General features: G+C 41.0%; 1 protein-coding gene across 10 annotated transcripts in view; it reads right to left on the reverse strand.

The window, feature by feature from the left end:
- Positions 1–712: 712 nt before the first annotated feature.
- The window catches only part of mark2b (MAP/microtubule affinity-regulating kinase 2b), a 56,135-nt gene continuing 29,542 nt past the window's right edge, over positions 713–27,305 (reverse strand). The window contains exons 10-21 of one of the 10 annotated variants that reach the window (XM_044340728.1): positions 25,181–25,300; positions 24,194–24,296; positions 23,738–23,850; positions 23,280–23,354; positions 22,928–22,985; positions 22,122–22,273; positions 20,667–20,761; positions 16,721–16,861; positions 11,383–11,649; positions 5,158–5,196; positions 4,267–4,376; positions 713–3,276 (exon numbers count right to left, since the gene is read on the reverse strand). In XM_044340728.1, the coding sequence (XP_044196663.1) occupies positions 2,927–3,276; positions 4,267–4,376; positions 5,158–5,196; positions 11,383–11,649; positions 16,721–16,861; positions 20,667–20,761; positions 22,122–22,273; positions 22,928–22,985; positions 23,280–23,354; positions 23,738–23,850; positions 24,194–24,296; positions 25,181–25,300 (1,623 nt within the window). In that variant the 3' untranslated portion in view covers positions 713–2,926. Of the gene's footprint in view, positions 3,277–4,266; positions 4,377–5,157; positions 5,197–8,233; positions 8,261–11,382; positions 11,650–16,720; positions 16,862–20,666; positions 20,762–22,121; positions 22,274–22,927; positions 22,986–23,279; positions 23,355–23,737; positions 23,851–24,193; positions 24,297–25,180; positions 25,301–27,305 lie in introns of all 10 variants that reach the window. The other 9 variants (XM_044340731.1, XM_044340732.1, XM_044340733.1 and 6 more) reach the window with 9 other exon arrangements.

Genomic DNA, 27,305 nt, shown 5'->3' on the forward strand with positions numbered 1-27,305 from the left:
CTCATGGTGAGATTTTTACTACAAGCCTTCTGCTCTACAGCCAAGAGCTTCCTGAAAACAAAAGATTTGATTTATCTTGCTTTTCATAGGATTGATTTCAGAGGCAGACTATCATTATATCATTGTTTTTATTACTATCCTTGTCATTTTTCATCATTTTGTCTTTGCACAAAAAAAAAAACAAACAAATAATACATTTTTCAGGAGTTGATCACCCCTCCCAACCCCAAACCCACTACTACAGTTACAGTTTGCTCAAAACACGTTTAAAATCAATGTAAATTACAGCAATGTAAAACGAAATAATGTAAAATAAAATCAACCCTGAAAGAGATAATATAACAGCAACAGCCAGAATAATAATTAGAATCCAATACCCAGCACCTTAATACAATGATCAACTTTTAAAGAAAAACAAATCTGACGTATTAAAAACTGAAAGAAAACAAAATAATAAAACGACAGTGTGTCATCGTGATAGAAAGAAAGAAAAGTGTGAAGTTAAGGTACAACCAGCTGATGGGACCCAGCCTTATACCCCCCCCCTCCCTCCCCCCGTCGACCCCTTTTCTCTGACCCCAGCGTGTGTGACGGTGTGTGTCTTTCTTCTGCTTTGAGAAACTGGAGCGTCGGCGCAGAACAAAAAAAAAAATAAACGAGAGAAAAGAGAAAAGGAGGTGACTTCTTCTCATTGTGGTTTTTGAACATGAGCTCTGATATGAGAAAAGTCGACGAAGAAGTTTTTCCTGCTTTTATCTCTTTGCTTCAAGCTATTCTGGGCCACTAAGGCCCTTTAAAAAAAGAAACCAAACCAAACTAAATAAAAACGAAGATGAAGACAGATGGAAAAAAAAAAGGGCCAAAAATGAACGAGCAGTAGTCGTCACCACCACCACCATCATCATCATCATCATCATTAAATACATCAATAATTCCTGCACTGGGGGGTTTTCTGTGTTTAACCCAAAACACTGTGAGCTGTGTGTGGATGTTAAATATGTGTGTGTGTCGAAGGTGCACTACACCGAGAAGGCAGCAATGATATGATCCAACATGACCCTTCACACCCCGTCCGCCCCCCCTCCCTCCCAAAAAAAAAAAAAAATCCAAATCTGTACAAACCCAAAATTTTTTTTTAAACGACACAAAAATATATTATCAAATCAAAAGTAGAAGAAGAAAATAATTCACCATTCGTCATCGTTGATTCTTTTTTGTTGGTTTTTTTTTTTTGTTTTCCAGTGATCTTTTATAATACACTCACACACACACATACTGTTACCAACGACACCTTTGTGTTGTGTGTTTGCTCTTTGGGAACACGTGTAGCAGAGGGGCGGACGGGGGAGGAAAAAAAAAAAGAAAAGAAAGAAAGAAACTGAGAGACAAAGTGGGAGAGAAATCCGTCGGTTCAGGGTTGACATTCTTGGATATGAAGGCGTGATGCCAACCGAAGCGATACCAACAAAAAAAATTAAAGACAAAAAATAAATCATTTGAGCATTTATGTGCTGAAGTATGCAACAATAAACCCCAAATTTAATTCTTCAAAGAAAGGCAACATAAAATCCATCGATGACTCCGTCCGTTCATCAGTCCTTTCCTCCCCAGTTTCCAATATGCCCCTCTTTTCCAGTGCACAACTCGTTTTAAAAGCAATAAAAGAAGAAACTAAATTAAAAAAAAAAAAAAAAAAAAAAAAGACAAAACAAATCCGGACTTAAACTCGTAGCCCATAGGATCGATGACAACATCAAGACTTGATGATTAACTGGCCTCCTCGGACTTGACGGTGAGAGAAATTAAAAAATGAGGCAGAAAAGGGAGTGAAGAGGTGAAAACGATGGATGTGTTTGTGCCGAGTTCAGTTTTGAAATCAGAGGGGAGAAGGGTGTGTTTGTGTGCATAAAGAGTGGGGAAGGGTTTGTGTGTAAGTGTGTGTGTGTGTGTAGGGGGAGGAGGGAGGTGGTGGAAGGAAGGATCAGGTGGATTTTTTAAAAGTTCATTTTCAGGTGTGGGAGGGTGGGTTGGGCAGGTGGAGGGTGGAGAGCGTCCTTTTACCAACAACGTCAGAATTCGTCCATCCAAATCCATCTGTAGTCTGTGTATTTATATGTGTGTGTGTGTGTGTGTGTGTGTGTGTGTGTGTGTGTGTGTGTGTTTGTGTGTGTGTGTGTGTGTGCGTCAGGGACCACGGTCCTGGCTCAGTTGGAGTCCATTCAGTTTTGGAGGAGAATCAGAACAAATTCAATCAAAACTTCTGTGAGTTTTCCAGCAAAATAAGGCTCCATATTCCAACCTGAACTTTTCTGTCAATCATTCAGCGATTCAGAGAGAAAGTTTTTTTTTGTTTGTTTTTTTTCAGCATTTCTTCGCTCTCTTTGTCCTCCATCCAACCCCGATATTCACCCGGTTTCCCTCCTCCCCAAAAGACCTGGCAGCAGAACCGTGCAAGAGAAACTGAACAAACAGCAGGAAGTGACAGGAGTGGTCAAAGTGATCAAAGTGAGACTCCTAAAAAAAACAGAGAGCAGATCGGACATGCAGAAGAGTGGAACGTCTAAGTAGAACGTGACAAAAAAAAAAAAATCCCCGCAGGGAGAGAGAAGACCTCGGTCTGTAAGTACTTCACAACTCAGAGGAAATCAGAGTTTCTAAACGCAGGGCCTCGGGAACTTAAGGAACAAAAACTTCTAGAAAAGTAACGTTTTCTAGTCTCAGAGAACCGATAGCCCTACTTCAGACCTTTGTCGACAACAATCGCGTTATTTTAAAAGTGATCCCACCCTTTAGCTTACCTCCTGACCTCCACAGTGCCCCCACCCCGCTTACAGCATCATCTTCATCCTCGCCACCCCTGCTCTAACCCTCTTCACCCTCCCACCTCCACCCTTTAATCTCATCTCTCCTCGCTGCTCCTTCGCACTCACAATTTGAGCTCATTGGCAATCTTTGAGGCAATGTTCTTGAAGGCGATGGACGTGCCCGAGATCCGCTTGAAGCGCACGCCGTTGAGGGAGAGCCGTGGCAGCTTGCACACCTCCATCTCCCACTGGACGAAGTCGTCGCGCGCCGGGTTGCCCGACACGCACAGCAGCATGTAGCGCTCGCGCAGCTCGTACTCGCAGCTGTTGGAGTCGAGCACCTTGCGGATCTCGCGCATCATCTCCATGGGCTCCATGGACGACGTGGTCTTCATGGACCAGGTGAAGCGCAGCGAGCGCGGTTTGGCTGAGTCCTTCTGGCTGGCGATGGCCGGAGGTGTGCCGGTGCCACCTGGAGGGAGGAAAAGAGGAGAGTGGTGAGAGCGTGAAGAGATGGAGGAATGATGGAGAAGAAGAGACACACAATGAATAACAAGAGGAAGAATAACGGAGAGAGAGGAGAAGTAAACATGTTATAAGGCAAAGAGACAAGGACAACGATAAGAGAAGAGAGGAAAGTAGAAAAGGAGGAGAGAACCAGAAAACGTTGAGACGTTGAGAGAGATGAGAAAAATGAAAGATGAGGTTAAACAGATAATGGCTACAATATAAAACCCCATTAAGACAAAACCATGAATAAGAATTTATCACCGTGACTTGAACAGTGTCACAGTTGGATTAACTTAATCATGATATTAAGTTCAGAGTTTTCAACATATTTTATGCTGCAGTGACACCTCAACCATAACTGACAGAAGTCTGACTGAATGTTCTCTCTGCAACTAGAGAGCATTTAAGATGAATTAACCTCTGGAGTCTAGTGATTGAGTTCCATAAAGTTGCAGACTTTTAACAGACAGATTTAAAACAATTGATCAAAATTGAAACAGACGCAGATATCCTGATTTTTGTATCCTGGTGTGGGTTAATGTCCAAAACCATTAACCCGACAAAGGGCAGAAGACTGTCAGTTATATTTCTGTCCATGGATCACTTGATTAACTGATCATCTGAACTGTGGAGTGCCTCAGGGATCTGTTCTTGACCCTGTTTTATTTTGTAGCTACATGCTGCTTTTGGGCCTTTTAATTCACTATTTTAACTGTATATATTTACACTTTTGTGCGGACGATACTGGGCTGTACTTATCTTTAAAATTGTATACTAAGAACTTAAGTGCTGAGAAATTAATCCATGATTATTTTAGTATTACTCTCAACTAAAGCTGTGAAAGGCCATTTTGAGACTGTGGAATATTGGGGAAACTCTGATTTTATAACTTGTTGACTCTGTTTATTCAACTATTTACAAGATTTTAAAATGATCTTCAAACCCGACGTACCAGTGTTACCAGATCCTGGTGAGGAGTTGTTCTCATCGTTGTTGGAAGAAGAGGAGAGAACACCGCCGGATGTCTTCTCCGACTTGTCCACCGTACTGCTCAGCATGGACCTGGATGGAGGGATGGGAGGGTGGAGGAGAACAAGAGGAGGAAGAAAGAAAAGTGGGTAAAAAGGAAAGAAGAGGGCAGGAAGAGGAAAAAATAGGGACAAGAAAGGTGGGGAGAATTAAGGAAAAGAGGGAGGAAGAAATGAGCAGAGAGAAAAGGAGGAAAAGTGTAAGAATTGAGAGAATTATTTAAAAAGTAGAGACAAAGAAGGCAGTCGGAGGAGGAGGAGGAGGAGGAGGAGGAGGGAGAAATGGACAGGGAGGATTGAGAGGAAGAGGTAGATGATGAGGTCGTGGAAATGAATGAATGAAGACAAAAAAGCAAAAAAATTTAAATACCCCTGTGTGTGTTTGTGTGTGTTTTCTTGTCTCAGGTTACATAAATGTGTGTAGATTTATGTCTGTGTGTGTGCGTGTTATACAGTAAGTTTCATGTGTACTTGCACACAAACACACACTTGGGTAATGGATTTGATTTCCCCTCACACACGCACACACGCGCACACCGTCATGCAGGTCAACCTCTACACCAGCACTCTTGCAATCTGGGATGCTATCATTCACTGCTAATCTCCCGTCCCCTGATTGGTTAAGCTCTTATATCACCATCACCAACCAATTACATCCCAGCTCGCCCCCACCCCTCTCCCAGCCATTCACAACAAGCTCAGAGATCATCTACTGATTGACTCCAGTCTACTGATTGGCAGGCGGTTTTGGTAGAGTCTGGGCTTTTATAGGGTTTGCGGGTTTTTTTTTTTTTCCGGTCTGTTCTGTGTCTCACCTGCTCCCCTCATCCCGACCCTCTCCCTCATACGGACTCCTCGAGAAAAATCAACACAAGTTTAGTCTTTTTGGGGGCTAACGGGCAACAGTTTGACTCTTAAAACAGAAAGTAAATCAGCCGGCTCAACACAGGCACGCTGCTCGCCATGCCTGCCTGACAGTTCCAATCCAACCACATCCAGCCTTGATGCCAAATATCAAATTCCACTCCAACTTTAAAGAGGACGCTTTGATTGAATCCAAGAACCAGCTGAGGACTACACAGCCCACAATGCATTGCTACAAGCAGCTGCTCCAGGTCTAAATGACAGTCCACTCTGTGCAACCACTTTTATCTCTACTCCCCCACTGAGCACATGTCATGACTGGTCAGTTGGGTGAAAAGCTGAGTGAAAAACAGGATGACGGATGAGACAGTTTGGAATGGGATTGAATTGCCTGAATTGAAAAGGAACAGGTTGGAGCGGTTTATAAAATGAGCTGCTTAAAGCTGAGTAGTAATGGAGCAGTTTAGACCAGAATTAAAACATTTCCAACCAGTTAGAACAGATTGGAATGCAACAAAATGGAATGTTGGGAACAGAATGTGAAAATGAACAATTTGAAGCAGGAATGGAATGGTTTGAACAGAATGGAACGGCTTGAAATGGAATGAATTCCAACAAAATGGAATGTTGGGAAACAAAATGTGAGATGGAACGCTTTGGACCAGGATGGAATGGTTTGGAACAGAATGGTCGGCACGGTGAGTGCGGGTCCTGTGGCTAAAGGAGGTTAGGAGCATTAATGATCCCACTGCTGCGTTAAAACCTTTATTAGTAACAATGAACCTACACACAGGCTCTTTAAAACACACACATTCCCTAAGAACAACACTTTAAACTATAGCCTATATAACAAACACACACATATATAAATATCCACTCTCATACCAGTAAACATGACTGAAAACACACAAAAACTCAAAAAAGGAGAAAAGCAAAAACAAAAAGAGAGAAACAAAGACGGACAAACAGCAAAACACATGCAGACAATGGAAGGAAAGTGACACACACACACAACAAAATTCAGCAGTTTATGGTCTTAAATTCATTTGGTTGTGGGAAAAGACATCAATCCTGTTTTGCCCCATTAAAAAATAATTTAAAACATCATGTAAAATACCTCCTGCAATAGAAACATGGTTAAAAAAATATATAGTACATGACAAATGGCAAGTGGGAGAAGTGGGGGAAAAAAAAGTAAAACAAGGATATCTAAAATTATAGAGGTAAACTAGTGAACAATGCAAAATTAAATCACTTGTGCCATTTTGCATGCTTGGTATGATTTAGCCCAACATGGAGGGATGCAAAATGGCTACCAGAGGAGGGGCACTGTGACATCAACAGGGAACAAAGGACTTTGAAATGAATACCAGAGTCACTTGTCAGGTTGTTCAACACTTTCACTACATATGGTTCACTGCAAATATATGTAACTAATCTATTAATATACTTATCTATAATAATCAAGATGCCCCATATTTATACATATAAATACTATATATAATAATCCTTATATAGACCACGGCTATTGTTACTTGTACAGAAAAATTAGTTCAAAAAGTAGTTCACCATAATGCTGTGATAAAAACACGTTCTGACCACCAGGTGGAGCAATGGTCCAGATTAAGCAGGAAAATTGCTCTACCTGCTGGTAAAAAGCAGACAACACACTGCTTTGTGGCAAAAGGTAGGAGTGTGTTTGTGTGTGTATGTTTGTGAGACATGTTTGTGAAATGTGTATCCAGTGTGAGCATACACAAATGTAAAATGTATCAACATATGTCTAGCATGTGATGCTAAAAGTGGGATGTGATGTGATAAAGTGCAAATATCTACATGAACATGGAGAAATGTGTTTATGTAAGTCCTGTGTCAGTGTGAATATACATATATACGTGCATGAAGTGACCTCAGTGTGTGTGTCCACAGCATAAAAAAAGGTCTTTTACAGCCAGAGTAGGTCAAAGCCATCCAGTTCTGTTGCTTGCTGCTGTTAGAGAGCCAGTGCCAGAGTGAGAAGAGAGCGATGAAAGAAAGGAAGAGTGCAGCCTCCAGAAAAGAATGCAGCTTGAGAAACACTGCAGCCCCGTCCCTCCTGGGTCCTCTCCTCCTCTCTACCTCCGTCCACAACTACCAACTACAGCCAGAGACTTATTATTACAACTGTTTTCCCAGTGGGAGCAGCAGCAGAAACTAAGATCACAACTCCAGTCTTCTATGGCTAATGAAAATTCCAGTATGAAAGCAGAAAGGTGAGATGAGTGATGGTTTGGAGGGTTTGGCAAGTGGCGTTAGGTTGGGTAATGGTTAGCAACATTAAACAGTCCCTGGACACTATCAACACCTTAAAAAGCAATTTCTCCTACCCTGTGTCTCTTTTCTGTCATGAAAATGTTTACATTAGTATGGGATTTAACATTTTTGTACCATTATCTCAAAGATTTGGAGCAGAGGGACAAAATTACCTGCATCTCAGGCTAAGAGAGGGAAAGAGTTAAGAGCAGGAAGGGAGGAGTTTGATCTATTGCGCCATTAAGACTAGACCTAAATCTAGAACGCTAAGGGGGGAGATATGAGCTCACACACACACTCTACCTGGTAAATAAATGGAAAAGGAGGGGGGTGAGGATGAGGGAGAGGTAGATGGGAGGAACGATGGAGGGACGGAGTGAAAGAGGGGTGAGGTGTTATTGTGCCGCATGATGATGAGTGAGTGAGTTAAGTGAGTGAGTGGGTGGGTGAGGGGGTAGTTAGTAAAAAAAATAAAAAAAATTAAAAAAAAAGAAATAAAAATGGGCCAAAACACGGCACTCAAAACCAGAAGGCTCAAAAAAGGGGCCAACCACAGAAAAAAAAGGAGGAGAAAAGATAAGGCTCAAGGCACAAGGGAAGATTTCAACAAAAAGCTGCACAAAACACCAAAAGGGGAGGAAATATATATATATATATATATGTAAAATATATATGAAGAAGAGATATACGGATATATGTCAAGGGGTTATATTTAACGTTGGGGATGTTGCCTACCTTCTCGGAAACCTGAACGAGAGATTTCTACAAAAACAAAAGAGGGATAAAGAAAGAAAGAGAAAAAAACGTATGTATAAAACGTATATATTTGTGACTTTCCTGTAAAAGACAAGCTGCCCTCTCAATAGCAAACCTTAAAGCAAACTGTCAGGAAAAAAAAAATAAAACATGAACCAGGCTCACTAGGGATTGAAGCAGCAAGCACAACTAACATAAAAAAAACAACAAAAGTGAACAATAAAACAAAAAGTAAATCAGTGTCCCTGCATTGTGAATGTGTTTAAATGTGGGAATTATTGACGTGAATGTGTGAACAGACTTCATTAAATGCACTTTGGAGGGATTTAATGGGCTCTGTGGGAAAATTCCATAAAGAGACCCCGTCTGAACACAGTCACCCCCCCCCCCCCCCCCCCCCCCCCACCCCTCCCAACATGAAATGGAGCGCTCCTCCACATACAGAGCAGTCCTGGCTGATCCTGAAAAGAAGCGTTTGTGAGGTGAAAAGTTCAAATGTGATAACATTTTATTAAAAAAAAAAAAAGAGAGAGAGAGAGAGAGAGAGAAAGAAAGCATCTCCTTTACACACACAAAGACACATTTCAAATGAAAAAGCACAGGTTAAGCAATAACTTAATCTTCAACACACATTGAGAAACTTAATCTCCTTCACACACACGCACACACACACACACATACACATACACATACACACACACGCACACACACACACACACACAAGCAAACACACCAATGTGTTTGAAGGACAGAGAAACATCACTCTCCAGACTAAGCAGGAAAGTGCTGTGGTGAGGTTATATGATATGTTAATAAAACACACAACTTCTGTGTGTGTGTGTGTGTGTGTGTGTGTGTGTTTAGTCAAACTGTACAAATGCAACACAATCTCTCTGTCTCCACCACCTCTACTTCCTACCAGCAACACCAAGTTAGTAAATGTGTGTGTGTGTGTGTGTGCATGTGTGTCAAGGTGTCCCCACTAGCGGTATTTATAGTTGAGGGAAAAGTGATATCTCCGGTGTAACCATGGCTACTGTCGCCACGGAGCTACAGTATCTCTGAGTGGGAGGCCTGGAGAGTGGCTGTGCTTGTACCTCCACCGCCTCCTTCCTCCACACACACACACACACACACACACACACACACACACACACACACACACACACACACAGTACACCAGCACCCCACATGTAGGCAAGCACTTGATCATTCTCAATTTCTCTTTCAAGCTCACAACATCCCCCAAAATAACACCGTACACTCATTATTTCTTTCTTTTGGTCCCTTTCTTACACATTTTTCAACACTTCTGTTCATAATGAACCCCCAGCGCTGGTTGGTGACACCGGAGAAAATCTCACCTGCTCTCTCACTTTCTCATTCCTTTGCTGCTCTATTGGCCTTTCCTTTTTCAGTCCTGTTCATTCACTTCCTCTCCACTTCCTCAGTCTATCTGGCTGCAGCCTTGGATAATAATATGCCAGTCAGCCTGGCGCACTCCTCCGCTCTCTCCTCACCATTTCTTCCTTCTCATTCTGACTGCATACAGTCTTCAACACATGATTTGACACTGACTATTTGTTCAGGTGATATTCTATATTTTTATTGTCAACAAATCCCACAAAAAGACTTGAATCAACAATAAACTGTATATATAACAAGAATTGTTTGTGTAGCCAAAGCCTAATATATCTTATTCCTCAGTGCAGTAGAGCTTCATTGTTGTCAATTAAAAACACATAAGCCACACTGTTGCACTGGGTGACATGTGCCTTTATTTATTTATAGTAGTTTATTTTGAGTCAATCCCACATATACCGTCCTGCTGAAAACAGTCCCTAACAAATGCGCTATTTACTCCTGTTTGAGTAATGTTTGCTAAAAACTACAGTACCCTGCTGTTTTAGGACATTACTGAGCCTTCTGTGACAAGCTTTTTAAGACTGAGAAGAAATTAATGAACTTATGGCTGAGTGCCACAGACAGCAAGGGACAGTCAATGTATTGACAAGCAACTAATGCAGTGTTGATCTCTTTATGGGTTTTGTAGAAAGTAAGAAAAATACAAAATAATGCCAAACTTTTCCCTTCATTATAAAAACACACATTCAGAATTTATTTTTCACAAAAATTATTTTAAACATTTTAAACTGTAAATCTTAGTTACATATTTATTATTAAATTGGTGCTACATTAGTAAAAACTAATGCCAATATTAATTTGTCAAAGGCCAAATTAGCACATTGATATCTATCTATGTCCTTTTCTCATTGTCGCTTAACACTGACGTCAAAGACATACATACTATGTTAGTCTGTCTAGCTTTTCCCTCTTGTCCGTAACTTTCCCTCTTTAAAACCACAATGCACTCCATCTTCTCCTCACTACATGTACAGCAGAGATGGATCAAAGCTTGAAAACTAACTCCAATTACAGAGAAAATAAAACCAATATAAATAAAACGAGTTTAGCTTCCATTACAACCAGGTACCCATGAGAGCAGTTTTACTGCTGCAACCTGCACTGGAGGAGTGAGATGAAAACTGGGCCAGACGTGGAACCAAAACCAAAATTACTCCTCAGTCACCACTGCACCAAACAAAATTATAGAGAAGACACAGCTGTTCCCTTCCTCTCCCTTTCTACTCTCTGCAGAGTTACAGATCAGCAAGAGTTTAGTGATAGGGAAGAGATGAGACCAGCCCCTTTAAAGAAATACTCTGAAACCAATGGTTGACATGGACATACAGTAGGTCGTTCCTGAGAGGAACTGAGCATATGAAATGACTTGTAATGTAAACCTAGTCATTTTCGGTCCAAGCTAAAACCTCAATACTCAGAAAAACCTTCAAACGGTACTTGAGCTACAAGCTAGCTGCATAATAAATAGAACAGTTACAACTGCTACGCATTTACTGTTACTGTATCTCTAACCTGCTAGCGTCTGTGTCTTCTTCTGACACGTCTTCTCTTGTCCTTCCTGTTTACTACTTCCTCTATCTACTCTCAGTCCAACACTGTAACCACACGTTTACCTCTAATGCTATTTTTCTCATCCACTGAGTGTGTTCTTCTTTCACTCTTCTCACTTTCCCATGCTCTCGCCTCTCTTTTCCAGCACTCACCTGCGTACAAACTTTGATGTGAACTTGCTGAAAATCCCTGTGGCGCCATGTGTCCTCCGGGCCTGGCTGTTGCCATGTGACAGTGATGGGGACGCGGGCCCGCCAGGGTAGGCGGAGCCCTGCTGGTCCCGGGCACCTCGCTGCTGGCCTGCGTGGAACGTGCTGCGGATGCCCACCCCTCGGGAGAAGTTGGTACGGTCTGTCACGGCAGCGCTGCTGATGTTGTGGGCAGATGGGGAGGCACCGGGTGCCCGCTGAGGTGGTGCGCTGTAAATGAGGGTGGGAAGAAAGAAAGGAGGACAATGGAGGGAGGAATGGTAAAGAAAAGGTGATACAAAGGAGAGGAGAGGTGGATTTGGAGAGAAGGAAAGAGGTGTGAATAGATTGGGGAGGAATAAGAGGTTGGAAGGTGTGATAAGAAACAAAGCAGAGAAGAAGAGGTGCAAATGAAGAAGGAAGAAGAATTCAGAGTGATGGAGATGAGAGACGAGACACGAGAAAGCATTGAGAGAAGAAAAAAAGGGGGTAATGTGGCAAGAGAGAAGAGACATCAAGAAATTAAAAGAAGAAAAGAGGATGGGAGTGGGGGGGTGGGTGCAAGAGGAACATACAGTTAGAAAAACCCTAAAAGAAAACCACTTCCTTCTGATGTGTTACTTACCCTTCAGTGTTAGGTCATACAAGTATCTATGTCTGTTCAAAGTCTGCTTGCCCTGATGTTTCATATAATCCCTCTAGTCAGCCAAGTCAATATTTAGGGCCACATCAGGTTAGTGACACACACACACACACAGTTAATCCTCTTAGCCTCCGCCAAAGGGCAAAGCATCACAAACTTCCAGCTCTCTCTCTCACACAGACACACACACACAGACAAAAACACTACAACTATTCATTGGACGTGCATCTTCCATGGCAGAACGAGGCACTAGCACACCTGCAGCAGATGACACAACAAACAGAAATGGCAAAAGCACAAACATAAAGTGCGCACACACAGAGTGCAATAAATACAGAAAGTAGAATGAACAAAGACATTAATACACACGTGCAATCTACCGAAGAGGGTTGCTACGGGACTGGGACTCCGAATGAGAACTTAAACATTACAGGTGCGGGATATGTTTACTGTAATGTGGGCTGTCAGCGTTGTAATCGCAAGATAAAATATGAGACTGTGATTACCAGACTTTCTCTCAGTTGCTTACTCAAATTCTCTTACACATTTTAGACTTGTTGTGTGGTCAGTTATATGAATTGTGTTCAAACGTAAGGTTCTACCATTCCTGATCCCTTCATAATAGTATCTCTGCTGCGCTGAAGCTGAACGTTACAGCATTTGGTTTTTATCTTTGGCAAACCACATAAACTAGCAGAAGGGACATGACCTGGAACGTGTTTATCCACTTTGTTACAACTGCCTCAAGCTGAAGCTTTTTATTTTTTTACTTTTAAAGGCTTATTACACAAGTTCACTCGAAACATAACTCTGCGTGCTTAAACTGGTCATGGAATCGCGAATCAACGCGGCCTATTGATTATAAAAAAGGTCCGCAAGTGTTGTATTAAGAGAGAAACAGTGTTGCCTGCATGAGTGACCAGACTTGCTGGTATAGCGGGTCTGTGGTAGCGGGGAGTGATGGTCTCTTGCATTTGCACCTGCCTGCAAATGCAAGAGAAAAAATAAAGGAGGCATTTCAGTCAAGCTTCCAGTGTATGTGGATATGTTCAAGTTGTCCGCTATGGATTAACACACACACACATACACACACACAAACAGAGCTCATCTATGGATACAGATGCAAGGGAAGAAAGGCTTGATCAGGCAGAGTAGTGGGGACGAGTGTAAACTATTATAGTTATGAAGATGAAACTACATATTGCTAGGAGAGGGTAGCTTTTCCAATTGGTTTCAACGTATGCAAACACTCCCATTGTCACAGATTTGTAGGAAAAAAGGAAATTAAACAAAAAACAGACCTGCTCTTGTCTTGATAACAGGCCACACAGTTGCCTTTTTAAAACCCCAACAGCTGGTTCACAAGTTGTTACAGCTGTTCACAAAATTAAAATTTTGGCAGCCACTTAGGAGATGAGTCTGGTTGTAGCCTACAATGTGGCACGAGGTGGATGCAGGTTGATGTGGTTTTATGGTGCAGATGAAGGATTTTCTTGCACACTTAATTGCCTATACGTTACACAAATGTGGAGCTACCAAAGTGAAGCTTTGCCTGGTTGACTACAGTACATGAACACTCATGCAGTAAGGGTATCTGGGGACAGCTGGATAAAATAGGAATGGATGGGACTATGTGCTGAAAAAAGGTGCCTATTCCTCACTCAGGGTACAGTCTACGTATTGAAGCGGTACCTTCTCTCCAGCGTTCCCAACCAGGTTCTGAACGGCCCAAGCTCACTGCTGAACGACGCATGCAACAGAACAAGACTTCAACATAGAGCAGACAAAACCACATACAGCCAGAGGGCCACCTTGACATTTGCTCGACTGGAAATTTAGTCTGACATTTGTTTCCTGGTTTTTTCCACTAGACAAGTGTCACAAGAGGGGGTGGGTGGCCCTGTCTGTGAAAATGACATATCAGTTCAGCCTCAGACAGTATTTAAGGTAACTGAGAGAGATAACATTTTAACTCTATATTGTGACAAATGCGAGGAAAAGTGACTAAAACTCAAAATATCAAAGTAGCCCTTGAAACAGACAATGTCTTAAGCAAGCTGCGCGAAGCTAGCCAACAAAGCAACACAAAAACCAAGGAAACAGAGAGCAACGTCACACGGATGACCACTGAGACATTTCAGTCAGGGCAATCGTCCATTTCATTCATCAACCACACATTTAGCAGTTAATAGATGGAGACAGGGTTTTCCCTGGCAACTTCATATCCAGGATGGGTTTACGTAGCAGATTGAGGCTATATGAGAGAGCATTTATAAACACTTGGTGTAAAAACCTTATAGTGACCATACTTCCTGGTTAAAAACAGAGAACTGTAATTAATTTCTACCAGCCAGGGAAAATCCTTCGTAAACAAACACAAAAACTGATGGAGGACAAAATTCAAATATCTCTACAGAGCATGCAAATACATATTCACAGAAACATGCATCAACAAAACTATTACATCTGCATTTTGTCCGGTTCTCCCCAGAGCAGCTGCATTTTTAATGTCACTCTTTTCTCATAAACATTTCACAGATTGTATGTCACTTACCTGCAGTCTACCAGCACAGGTAGACTAGGCAGGCTAGTGAAGCTCAAAGAGGCAAGTTTATGGATCAATCTGATGTTCAAATCTGTCCAGTTGTTTTTGCAATTTGGGGGTATTTTTTTATGATCTTGTGTAATTGCTGAATGTAAGATGTGACTTTAGTTTGTCAAACTGAAATGGAGCATTTTGTGATATCGTATAGATCTGCTCTGTACATTAGATGTTTCAAACAAAAACAAAAACATGGTCTCATGAAGGCACCACACGTGTGTGTCAGAGTCGGTCAGCTGTAACACTCAGAACAGCTTGAAAACAACATGGTTTAGTTTCAATGCTGAATGGTGTGATTATTTTCCTCTGATATCACTTCCACCATAATTACAATGTCCGTCATTTGACTTCTAAGCTATACTTACCAAAGCGAGTCTGTTTACACTGTGTCTGTGCCAACTCAATTGACATTTCTTGGCACTTTAAAGGTTTTAATCTTCCCATAACCTTTAGGTAACTGAAAACTCCTAAGACGACAATATGTAACGCCTTTACCTTGTATAGTCAACAGTCAGTTTTTAGGAAATGTCAGCTTGTTCAACTTGTTTAACTAATTTGATTCCTTCTCTCTTGAAGGCAGACATTCAGTGCACCTTGTAATCAAGCAAGTCAGTAGCCAGGCTCAAACAGGAAACTAGTTTATTAGCTGTTAAGACCCCAACTACAGAAACAATCCCTGCTGGTCCATAAATGTCTCTTCTTCAACTTCGAATGTGTCTGCTTTTTTTTGTTTGTTTTTTTTTTTGTTTCCTGCCAGGAAAAAGAAAAACACACCTCTGGTCTGTCAGAGGAACAGTGCAGTGAAAAACCTGCTCTTCTTGTTCTCAAGCTCTGGCTTTGTTCAGTTATGGTCTAGTAGGTAATGTGAGGTTTGAAACTGACTGATTGGCCAAAGACAAGGTATGTCAACATCTGAACATTCAGTGCTTGCCAATGCACATTTCTAAGCTCCACAATCTACTTCCTGGCTGTTGCTAAGTAACTGATGAGTCCATGATAGTGGGTTTCTTAAAATGTTGGACATCACACTGTGGTGATGTTATAGTGGTGAATAAATGTGGGTAAATATTTATATATATACACACATATATATATATATATAAAAAAACCCTCATTGTTCAGGAAATTCACACCACAACAAACTATTTCCTGTCATGTAGTCATAGAGACACATGGTTTGCTGCGACACTACTTTGTTTCCTGGTTCTGACTTGCTATGAGGAAAAAAAATCATAATCATCAAGGAACTGGTCTGGAGTTTTACAGTAGATTTTAACTGTGTGCAAATCTAAACTCCATTCAAATGCCACTAATGTGTCTAATCTCTCTCTCTGTAGTCTGTCAGCAAATATAAGCCTTTTTTCAACTTTGTTAGTGCATTTAAAAAAAAAAAATAAATAAAAAAAAAATAAAAAAATAAAAAAAAAAATATATATATATATATATATATATATATATATATATATATATATATATATATATATATATATATATATATATATATTAAATAATGTAATAATTTATTCTAGTTGATTAAAAGATATTTACAAACCATAAGGGTGTAAAATGTAAAACAATGAATGAGTTGCAGCAGTTGGTGAAGTTAGGAAACAAACACTTTGCTCACTGTCTGTGTGTGTGTGTGTGTGTGTGTGTGTGTGTGTGTGTGGTGGCTGTTGGCATACAGAGCAGCACATATTTAATGAATACAACAACTCTTGGGGGAAAAGCTTCACCTATTTGATCAATTTCACAAATTTGGCGGGGAAATATTGGCTACCAGTTCACTGCTGTGTGCCAGATTTTGTCACTGTGAAAAAAAGGTCAATCAATCAAAGAGCTGTTTTTTCCCCCCAAAAAAGTTGGTTCTCGTCCATTAATCTAGCAGTGATGGAAGGTTTCAGTGCCAACAAATCACTTCATCCATTCTCCTCTTTATCCATCGAGTTCTTTGGGGAAAGATGATGATCTGCGTTGAGTTAAGTGGTGTGTGCTGAAAGGGGCTGAGGGAGCTGTGGGCGTGTGTCTGTCTGAGTGTGAGTGAGTGAGAGACTTGCCTGGGCCTTGGTGCGTGCAGGTCAGAGGGGCATGGATGATTGGAGGAAGACAGGGACTTGTGGTGGCGGGGACGCGAGGAGGAGGAGGAGAGGACGGCAGCGGCCGAGGCAGTGGAGGCGCGGGAGCCCGGAGTGTTTAGGCTGGGAGGGAGGAGGGGAGGAGGAACAGGAGGAGTGCCCCGCCCGACAGACACACACACACACACACACACACACGCACCCACAAACATACCAATGCAGGACAAACACACCAAAACGTCACACAGTCAAACATACAGGACACACAGCGGGCGGGGTTTGTGTGTGGGTGGGCAGGGAGGTGAGGTGGAGCATGGTTAGAAGCAGCACTTATCAAACACAGTAAGGGGGAGGGGAAGGGGAGGAAGGAGGGAGAGAAGAGAGAGACAGGAGGAAGAACAGAGGAAGTAGACACACAAAGAGGAAACATAGAGCACATATAAAAGCAAGAAGAAAAGTTGGTCTTTTTTGCTGCTAACATTGCTTCATCATGTTTTATGAAAGACTCACAAACCACAATTAAAGCCTGACTGTGTCCTTGTGCTTTTATCTTTTGATGTAAAATCTAACCGACACAAACGGCAGAGCACAAAAGACCAACTTCAACACACTCTCTATTCGATTAGGAAGATTGAAAACACACAGACACATTTTATGGGCAAAGTCAGGTTACCAAGATAACAGAATTACATAAAGCAAAAACTTCACCACATAAAATGAAAAAGAAAACAGGAAACCTTTTTACTGGTGAGCTAATCTGCCTCTATAGCAGGCCTACATATTGAGGAAAAAAAACAATGACATGAGTACTATAAAATATCCAACTGCCTTTTTAAACAAAGCCCCTTCACACTTTTTATTAAAACAGTGCCCATAGGACTACTTGATGATTCTTCAGCTTTCACAAATCTTGCCAATGCACCTGTTTGACCTCCTGAGAAGGATATAACCAAAAACGATTAGGTGTAGATTTATTAATTCAAGACAGCATCTAGACACTGGTTTTGGCTTATGAAATGTCTTCTTTGTCTTCTATGGCAGCAGTTGGCCAGATAGAATAAGCAATTTAAAGATTTCACTATGGGGGAAATGTTTCACTATTTCTAGATATTCTGTAGACTAATATAAGATTAATTGATTGAGAAAAATGAGCTGCAGATGAATCAATAATGATAATCATTAGTTGCATCCCTACATGACACATTAAATCTACATTAACACCAATTAGCTTGCATTCTTTTAACAATAGGCAGGTAAGGTGCTGAGTTTCTTCCATGTAGGTAAGCAGATGTTTGGCAGCACATAAAGCTGTTTTCACTGTCCTGTTATGTGATGACCACTCTGACCTCTGAGTTTGCAGTTTTATAGGTCTGACCTGTCTGCTGACTTCAGCCTGTCAAGTGCTAAACTTTCCCTTCTCCCAAATCTTTCGGTGCTTTTGTATTGTACACAACCTTCACTGTATCTGAAACAAAGGACATTTTAGAGAATTACTTAAGCAAAACAACACTGGCTACTTCCTGAATTCTCTGCTAATCAGCAAGGTTGCTACGGGCTACAAAGCTCTGCACATTACTGACAGCTCTAACTTGACTTTACCCACACTTAGAAACACACACAGTGAGAGACAGGGGAGAGTGGTACGAGAGAGAGAGAGAGAGAGAGAGAGAGAGAGAGAGAGAGAGAGAGAGAGAGAGAGAGAGAGAGAGAGAGAGAGAGAGAGAGAGAGAGAGAGAGAGAGAGAGAGAGAGAGAGACAGAGACAGAGACAGAGACAGAGAGGGAGAGAGATAGCTCAAGAGAGAGCAGAGGAATGAGAAATGAGAGAGAGAGAGAGAGAGAGAGAGAGAGAGAGAGGGGGGGACATTTACAGAGGTCAACCAAACAGCTGCTTATTACACAGAAAACAAACACATAGCTGAGAGAAACACACACACACTCTTTCTGACAGGGATTAGCGCAGCTAGTGATGGAAAAATAACAGCGTTCACTGGACAACCCAGTGTGTGGCAAGAGTTGGAGCATGTGTGACATGTATGTTTAAGCTTGTGCGTGTGTCAATGCAATTGTATGTGTATGGCCTCAGTGTGTGTAGATATTTCTGTGTATGTGTAAGCCTATTAAGAGGCAAGTACAGGGACCATACAGTGCCACTAAGAGTTAATATTCCATCACAAGTCTTACTAATCTCCTTCGAGAGAGTGGGGAGAAAAAGAAAGAAAAGAGAAAAAAGATTAATATAAAGACAAGGAGGAAAAAAGGAAGCTGGAAAAAGAAAAGAAAGGAGGTGCCAAGAAAAAGTGAGTGACCTAAGTTGCAGAGGGACAAGAGCTCAGACGGAGATAAAAGAGGACCAAACGGAGGAAATTAGGAAAGGGCAGAAAGTAAAAAAAAATAATTGGGGATGGGAGGGGGAAGGGGAGGGGGTGTAACAAGTATAAAAGCCCAAACTTCAAAGCATTAATGATGATCAAAAAAAGTAACTTTATAATCAAAGCAGATGACAACCGCTAAGTTAGCAGAGCCTTCCATGGCTAAAAGACCCACAGTACTAAAAAAGCAATGCTGTCTCAAATGACCACATTGTCACCGTGCAGTGTTTCATCTGCAGAGGGAATAAATGAATCATTTTTATCATTTTGTCAGTAAGACTTTGTGTTGGGAGCAAAGGAGTCATTTGAGACTGATACATGAACAAGTAATAAAGCAGTAATGTCAATGAACACTGCATCATAGTAGGGATTATGGTTTGGCATCATGTTTAATGCTTATGAGAAGGCACATGAAGCATATGGCTGGTTAAGCATGAGTGGTGAGCGTGCACTTATACTGTATGTATGGATGTGTATGAGATGGATTCAGCACCGGACGACATCAAAGAAATTCGCAACACCGTTGACTTCAATGGACAGCTAAAATTATGTCTGAAGGTGTGTTTTTAAAGCCTTAAAATAAAGATAAAAAGTCCACAATCAAGCAACTCCACAGTGGACAAAACACCTTTTTGTCCACAAATAGAATTGTTTTGTGGTTTTGAGGGAGAAAGAAGAGCTGGAAGGATGAATTAAAGGCAGATAAAAATGAGGAAGGGGGGAAGAGTGGGAATATGACACCCTACAACATCCCCATCTGATGATAGAATACAGAGAAAGAAAGGAACGTAGGGCTAAATCAAGGTAAATTTACAGAATTTATCTAATTTTCTTTAAAAAAAGAACAGAACTCCTGCTTTTTGTTGTTTATTACTGTAAGATTATTGCCGATTTTAGACTTTTCCCATCTTTTACCTTTGCATCTGCTAAAACTCTACCAGTCTATCCTTGATTTGACTTTGGGAAAAAAACGATATGTTTGGTATCACTGTAATATTGGGGAAGTAATTGCAAGAGAAAATTGTATCAAAGGAAAATAATAGAAAGAAGGCTAAGAGTTTGAAGAATGAATGAGGTCGTGTGTCAGCATGTCAACCTGCTTGTGCTGATGTGGGTTTGCGTGCCCATCGAATCCTGCCTCTGCTCTGACTGGCAGGCCTCCATCAGACCATCTCGGGTAATCTGTAATCTACTGGAGGTTTGGCCTAAATTCCCAGGAGAGCCTGAGTTCCTTGTCCAGGAGGGCTCACCCCGCCCTGGGGGAAGGCTGTGGGCCTCTCTGAGCCAGCTGGCAGAGCTCTGGAGAGTACCAGCCAAGGTCTGGGATTCAGTCACTGAGACAGCTGTGGGTCTGCTTCATTCACAAACCATGGTGAGTGTGTTTGTATTATGTGTCTGTTAGTGAGGGAGCAACCTGACAGCAACTACATGGGTTGCCAATGACGAGAGAGAAACAGTGTGTGTGCGAGAATGATCGTATGTGGGGGTACTTGCCCGTGTGTTTTTGAACACTTCACTCTTTTGTGATTATGTATTAATGTGTTTGTGTTTGTGTACCTGTCCTTGCCGTTCTGGATACCCTGGCCCAGCGTAGCTCTCTCAGTCAGAGGAGAGTTCCGACTGCGACCAGTGCCGGTGGACAGGATGCTATTCTGAAGGGCAAGAAGAAGAAAATAAAACACATGTTAGAGAGATAGAAATTATTAAGAAAGAAGACACAGCTAAAGACAGCGAGAGATCAATGCGGTGGACGGAGGAGAGAAATTAGAAAAGAAAGAAATGAGACCTTGAGCAAGCTGACTGACTAGTAAGGATGAGTAGCATCAGTTACCTAAAATTAATTCAATCTTCACCAAAATCATCCTGATCAAACTTGTTCTTCTGAAACTTGTGAAAATTGACCCCACCATTACACGATTACGAAATCATTTTATGTTTGCCTCAGTGTCCTTGAGTTGTCATTTAAAGGCCTCGCACTCTCACATGGGTGTTTTCAGTTTCTCTGCCTCGTTAGCCCCCGTTAGCTATACTCGGACTTACGAGAATCACAGGAGTGGTAGTGACATCTACTAATAAAAATGATAAAGGTCCAAGTTGTCACATGCTAGCAGGTGCGACAAAACTAACAATCGCACAGCCCCGAGAAGAGCTCTTATCAGGCAAACTTAAAGGAAAAACACCAGTGTAGGGGTGTAAAGGAGGCTGACACTAAACACCAGGAAATACTTTTCAAATCCATTCTTAATCTTGAAAGATTCGTTTTCTACTCATAAAACATTTGTTGGTAGTTGTCATATGGGAAGTGTCAGAAAACACTGAGGAAACGATTTCACAGAATTAGACACATCCAACACTTTTTAAAAAAAATATTGATTGTTGGCTGACAATTACAAAATAAAATATAGTATTTTTGCCTCAAAACTTAGGAATAATGTGACAATAATTGAGGTATGTACAAGAGTAACACTAATGCTCCTAAGCTACATCAATCAAATAGTTGATCAAATAAAATCACGTAACTATAAAGCAGTTGTAAAACAGGACAAAGATGATGACTGAAAATCGAAACAGATGGTGTAGTGATCACCTGGCAAAAACCTTGAACATGATTCACCACCATCAGTTATATGGCCACTTACTTTAATTTGTTTAATTAGTAACTAGCATTTGTTTTGGTCTTTGGACCATAGCGTGAGATAAAATATGGCTGACACTAGCTGACACTGAGGAGCAACAATGACTTTCCAAGTACACGTCAGTTTTTGAATTCTTCTAGACTTTTCCAGACAGATGTGCTCCTCTATCCCCTCACATTTGGGAAAGTTGTTTATTCACTGGAACCACAGTGAGTAATTATTTTGTCTATGTGGATCTGTGTGTGACAATGTGCTCATCCGTGAGTGTCTATATGTGGTCATATAACTGATACACTTGTTTTATTTTGTTCTTGATAAATACTTCAAACCTAAATGCTAAAAGTGTCATGTAAACAGTGTGGGTGTTTGGGCTCACGGTGGAGGGCGTGGCGCTCTTCTTGCGGTCGGATGAGACCAGAGGGCTGGCTGGCACCTTGGTAGTGGAGCTGCCTGATGAACCCTTCCTCCCAGAATCCTCCACTGCAGTCCGGTTGTCTCCTTGGCCCCCCCTCTTAGAGTAGGAGGAGCCTAAAGAAACAGAGAGAATTCATCAGATAGACTATCGATCACTGCGCTCAAACCTTTGACCTTTGATCTGCTGCTTCATCTCATTTGATGTTTCTTGTCATCACTCTATTCTAACAGTTTCACGCTCTCCTCCCTTCAATCAATCTGCTCTACTGACCCTCGAACTCAGAGCAATCCTGTCCTCACACCATCCTCTTCTCGTCTTCTTTCACACACACACACACAACACCTCTCTACAAGTGTCTACAGAATACATGTAGGTCTTTAAAAAGACAATGAGAAAACATTTAAAGTAACTAAAAAGTTTAATTTTTCAATATGAATCTGACCCACTCCCTGCTTGCTCAGATTCATATTGAAAAATTAAACTTTTTTAAAAATTTCATATTGAAATTTAAAAATTTTAGGACCCTATTCACAGGGTTCAAAGTCCTTGAATTTTTATTCTATTATTTTCTACACCTGCTTTGGGGTGGCTTCAAGGAGGATTCAATTTTGCAGGACTTGTTGGCGCTGTGTTTCCATCCCTGAAGAAATCCTGACAAATGACCATCTCACTCTAATCCTTGCCTGTCTTCTTCCAACTTTCCATCTCATAACCCTCTCTAACACAACCGTTTCGCCCCTCCCCCCTCCCATACACGCTAGACTCACCCTGGTCAGTAGCTCTGCGGTTCTGAGGCTTCTGGTTGGACGACACACTGCGCTGTACCTTTGAGAGGTGAGATGGACACAGAGGTCAGCCTGGGTTTGTATGTGTCAGAGTGTTTACACACACATTGGGATGTGAGTATGTGAGCAGAGCCACTATTGATTTATAGCACCATTCACACTTGAAACTACTGGATTCAAGAATCCGGATACGGCAATGGTTGATGTTGTTCACATGTATGTAGGTCTACAATTTTTGTGTGGTTTTTTTGGGGAGGATGTGGTAAGGACTCTGCCAGTGGACCCGGCTGGAGTTGGCCGCATTATGTGATAGCAGTCTGTGTTCTCATTGTACCTTGTGAGACTGGGAGGGGGCGTTTATGTTGCTTACATCACTTCCTGGCCGGGGCTTGATGCAACCTTCATCCAGCTGTCAAGAAAGAAAAATGAAAAGGAAGAAGAAAAACCACAGATCAGAACGTGTGCGTCGACAGGAGCTACAGAGAGACTGTGTTGTGGGTAAAAACAAACACTACAGACTAAAAATAGTGCTTCTTACATGGTACTGTTATGATAATACTGAAATGTTTTGAGCAATAATAAATAAGGTTGAATTGAAAGATGACAGCAAATTATATGTTTGATGTCTTAAATGCAAAATAAAAAGGACTAAATTTTCCTGTATATTATGATGAACTCACAAGAGCTGGTTCATTCGACACACCAGTGATAACTAGCATGGTGCTAAGATGGTGCTCATATACTATGGTATTGTGGAGTAAAATTTGTGTTGTGTAAAAGCAAAGAGAGTACCTCAGAGTTCCTATAGTCCAGTAGCAGGTATGCAGCCATCACATCATTGTACTTCTGGTTCACCAGTGAGTCCTGGATTTCCTCCTGAGAGAATCCCATCTGCAGCATGATGTCTGCACACACACAGCGAACCCAGTTTATAATTAGAGTGGTGAACTTACTGTAGGTCCATAATTCTCCATAAGATAAATTATCCTAGTGTGTAAGGCAGGGCACCAGCCAAATGCTGGTAAAATATGAAAGTGGCTGGTAGATTTCAGACACAAAATAATGATTTACTATTGAGCAGCTGGTGAATTTGAACATTTATCTGTCAGTAGCTGGTAGATGTTCATATTTTAAAAAGTTAATTTCCCACCCTAGTGTAACTGGAAAAAAGAACATCTGTACTGCCGTGTGTCTGTGTGTGGGTAAAGAAAGAAATAGATTTATCATTTTTGAGTGTTTCGTGCCTACCTGTCCTCCTGGGATCCTTATAATCTGGTTGTGGTTCGATGTAGGGTTTGAGTTCCTCCTCCTCGTAGCCCACATTCATCCACCGGTCCCTCATTATCTGCTGCTGGGAGCAAGTCAAACAGACGGATACAGGGAGACATGAGATGTCAAAAAGATAATGGGGCAAAAAAGAAGAGGAGGAAGGAGGAGAGGTTGAGAGAAGAGGAGAGGAGAGGGGAAAGAGTGAGAAGACAAGTTGGCAACACAGAGGTCAGCTAAACACATGCACGATTAATTAATCCCACGTTATTAATCTGTTCAATCAATGAATCCTGACAATGAATCAGATTTTTCTCATAGGCAGGTGTATTTTATCTTCAATATGCAAATGAATCTTCTCTAAGAAGTAAACTAGGGTGTCTATATTTAAGACTTGGCTACACTGATTCATCTGGAGTGATCACAGAACATTTGAATATTACTCTGTTGGCTGCTCAGAAATGTGGATGCATTATATACAATCTTTAACAAAGTTGTAAATTAAACAGTTGCAGGACTGGATTCTAACACTAAAGCTTGAGTAGTCTTTCTGTAATTTTACAAGGCTGCCATGACATTTAGCAGGTCATGTAGAGACTTGCCGAAGCAACAATTACAGTATGTTATTAATCCAAAACGAAGACTGAATAGAACTCAAAGTCAAATGACACATGTAACTCCGCAGCAGATTTATATCCTCCTGAGTAATACCTGACTACCTTTAGTGCAACCAAATTTAGTAACTCATAAATCCCAAACTAACAAGTCTTTACTACGCCTTTAGAAAGCACTTAACACTTCAGCTACAAACTCACATATAGATGGTGAAGTCTGTGTATACAGTTAGTTTTTCTAACACCAGCTGACTATAATGTATTTAAGATATTGTGTTCCTCTTGTGTGTGCCTCTCAAGCAATTTGGGTGTCCTGTTTTTTATCTTGTGTGTGTATGTCAATTCATGTGTGTACCTCGAGGCTGCCTCTTTTGGAGGGGTTCAGGATGAGGAACTTCTTGAGCAAGTTCTCACAGTCGGTGGACATGTAGAAGGGAATCCTGTATTTGCCACGCAGCACACGCTCTCTCAGTTCCTGGAGAAGGACAAAGGGCATGGAAAGTCAACAGCAGACATCTTTAGGTTCTGTCAAAGGGTTGCAAACTCCTAATAACATGTTCCTGTTTTCACAAAAGCTTACTAAACCCCGTTTAATAATGATGGGCTTGACAACCATTATTTGATAGATTTTTAGTTTGTGAATATGTGCAAATACCAATGCAGACAAAGTTTTGAACTGATTTTTTAAAAGTCTGTCTCATCTGTATTCAGTTACTAAAGTATCTCTAGTTCAATGTGATGTGGCTTATGTTCTCCAAGCTGCTCTTTAATCTCTACAGATATCTGCATATGAATGCAGAATCTGCAGGCAACAGGAAAAGATTATGGTACCGGCAGCATTTTGGTTTACATTTGTAGTCCGTTTGTAGTCGGAGTAGTATTGACCAATCACATTTGAGTGGGTTTTGGTTGCCTACAGGTAAAGAGTCCGTGTTGAGAGCAAAAGAGGCAGAACGCATCGGCTGAAATACAATCTCAGAACCCATCAGCAATTATCTGATGATGACTTAGCTTTTTTAAAATGTATCTGCATTTATCTGTTTATAGAGATTTGCCAAAATGTTGTCTGGACTGTCTTAAGTTGCTGATTGGACAGTAAACAACAACTGGTAAATGGAAGGTGATATGTTTTTTCCTAGGATGGTAAAGTCATGACCCACCCTACTCTGCCTCTGATTGGCTTACCCTGATAATCTTACCCTAACCCTGACCAATTTCACTCCTCATGCCTAAACGTAACCAACCCAACCAACAAAGGGAACGAGTACTAGCCCAAAAGTTATCCAGATATCTGCTGGCTACACCGGAACCCCTGAAATGTTGGCCGTTACCTCCAGAAGGTAAATCATCATCAGACAGATAGCTGATGGGTTCTGAGATTGGCTGCTCTTATACCTCAAAATGATGATGAGGAAATGAGTGATAGAGGTAAAACATTCACACAAACTACTAACTGGTGACCAACAGTCTACGATTCAAACTCAACAGCAGCGTAGTATAAAGGTTGATATTAGCAAAACACAATTTTCATACACTTCCTGGTATTTTAATGATGATGATACTTGATTGTTTCCAGCTTTAATACAATCTATATGAGATATGATTAATTCAAGATCATGTATTTATTAAGAAAAGCACTGTCAATCACCAGGCACAATCAACATCACATTACAACATTTGTAATCTACTTCATTGGCCTTTATACACATATCACATTTTAATAGTGTTACTGAACTTATTAACCTTCTCAATATTGTTCGTCCCACTAGAGGGATCTTATCAATTATAATTTATTCAGATATTGAGATAAAAATGCATATAGTGATAGATTTTTATGCAAATCAAAAGCCTATCAAATTGCAAAAATGAGTCTAACAGTGTTAGGTTTAACAAAAATGTAAAATTTCTGCTGAACAGAAACACTGATGTAACTATAAAGTTGAATATTTTTAACTTATTTTATTGCAGCGAGTGAAATCAGAAGATAGTGAAGCTCTATCTGTTAAATAAATAGTAAGAGCAGTAATGTAGGTGTTTAACAAAACTCCACACAGCAGGAACTAGTGCAAAGGCATACTCAATAAGCCTAAATGGTGTTTCACAGGCATGTAAATATCATCACATTCAATGTCATAACGCCCACCAAAAATGTGTCTGCACTTCCAGAGTGAGTCATGTGGGTACTGACTGGATGCACAGTGTGATAGGTGGTGTGAATAATTGTGAATAACTATAGTTCACAGAAAGCATTAAATCTCTTTTGTTTGAACTGAAAAAGTAACAGGCTTTGATGCCCGTTTGGTGCATCACACCACAAAAATCCCCATTTAAAAACGAAATACTTGGCACATCAAACATCACTTACTCTTTCTTGAGTTTAATTTCTGCAATCTGTACAGCAGGAGGAACTGAAACCAGCATGACAAATACTACAACCACCCACGGAATACAGGCATCCGCTTACAGATACGCATGTAAAC

The sequence above is a fragment of the Thunnus albacares genome, chromosome 22, assembly GCF_914725855.1.
Source record: "Thunnus albacares chromosome 22, fThuAlb1.1, whole genome shotgun sequence".
Taxonomy (NCBI): domain Eukaryota; kingdom Metazoa; phylum Chordata; class Actinopteri; order Scombriformes; family Scombridae; genus Thunnus; species Thunnus albacares.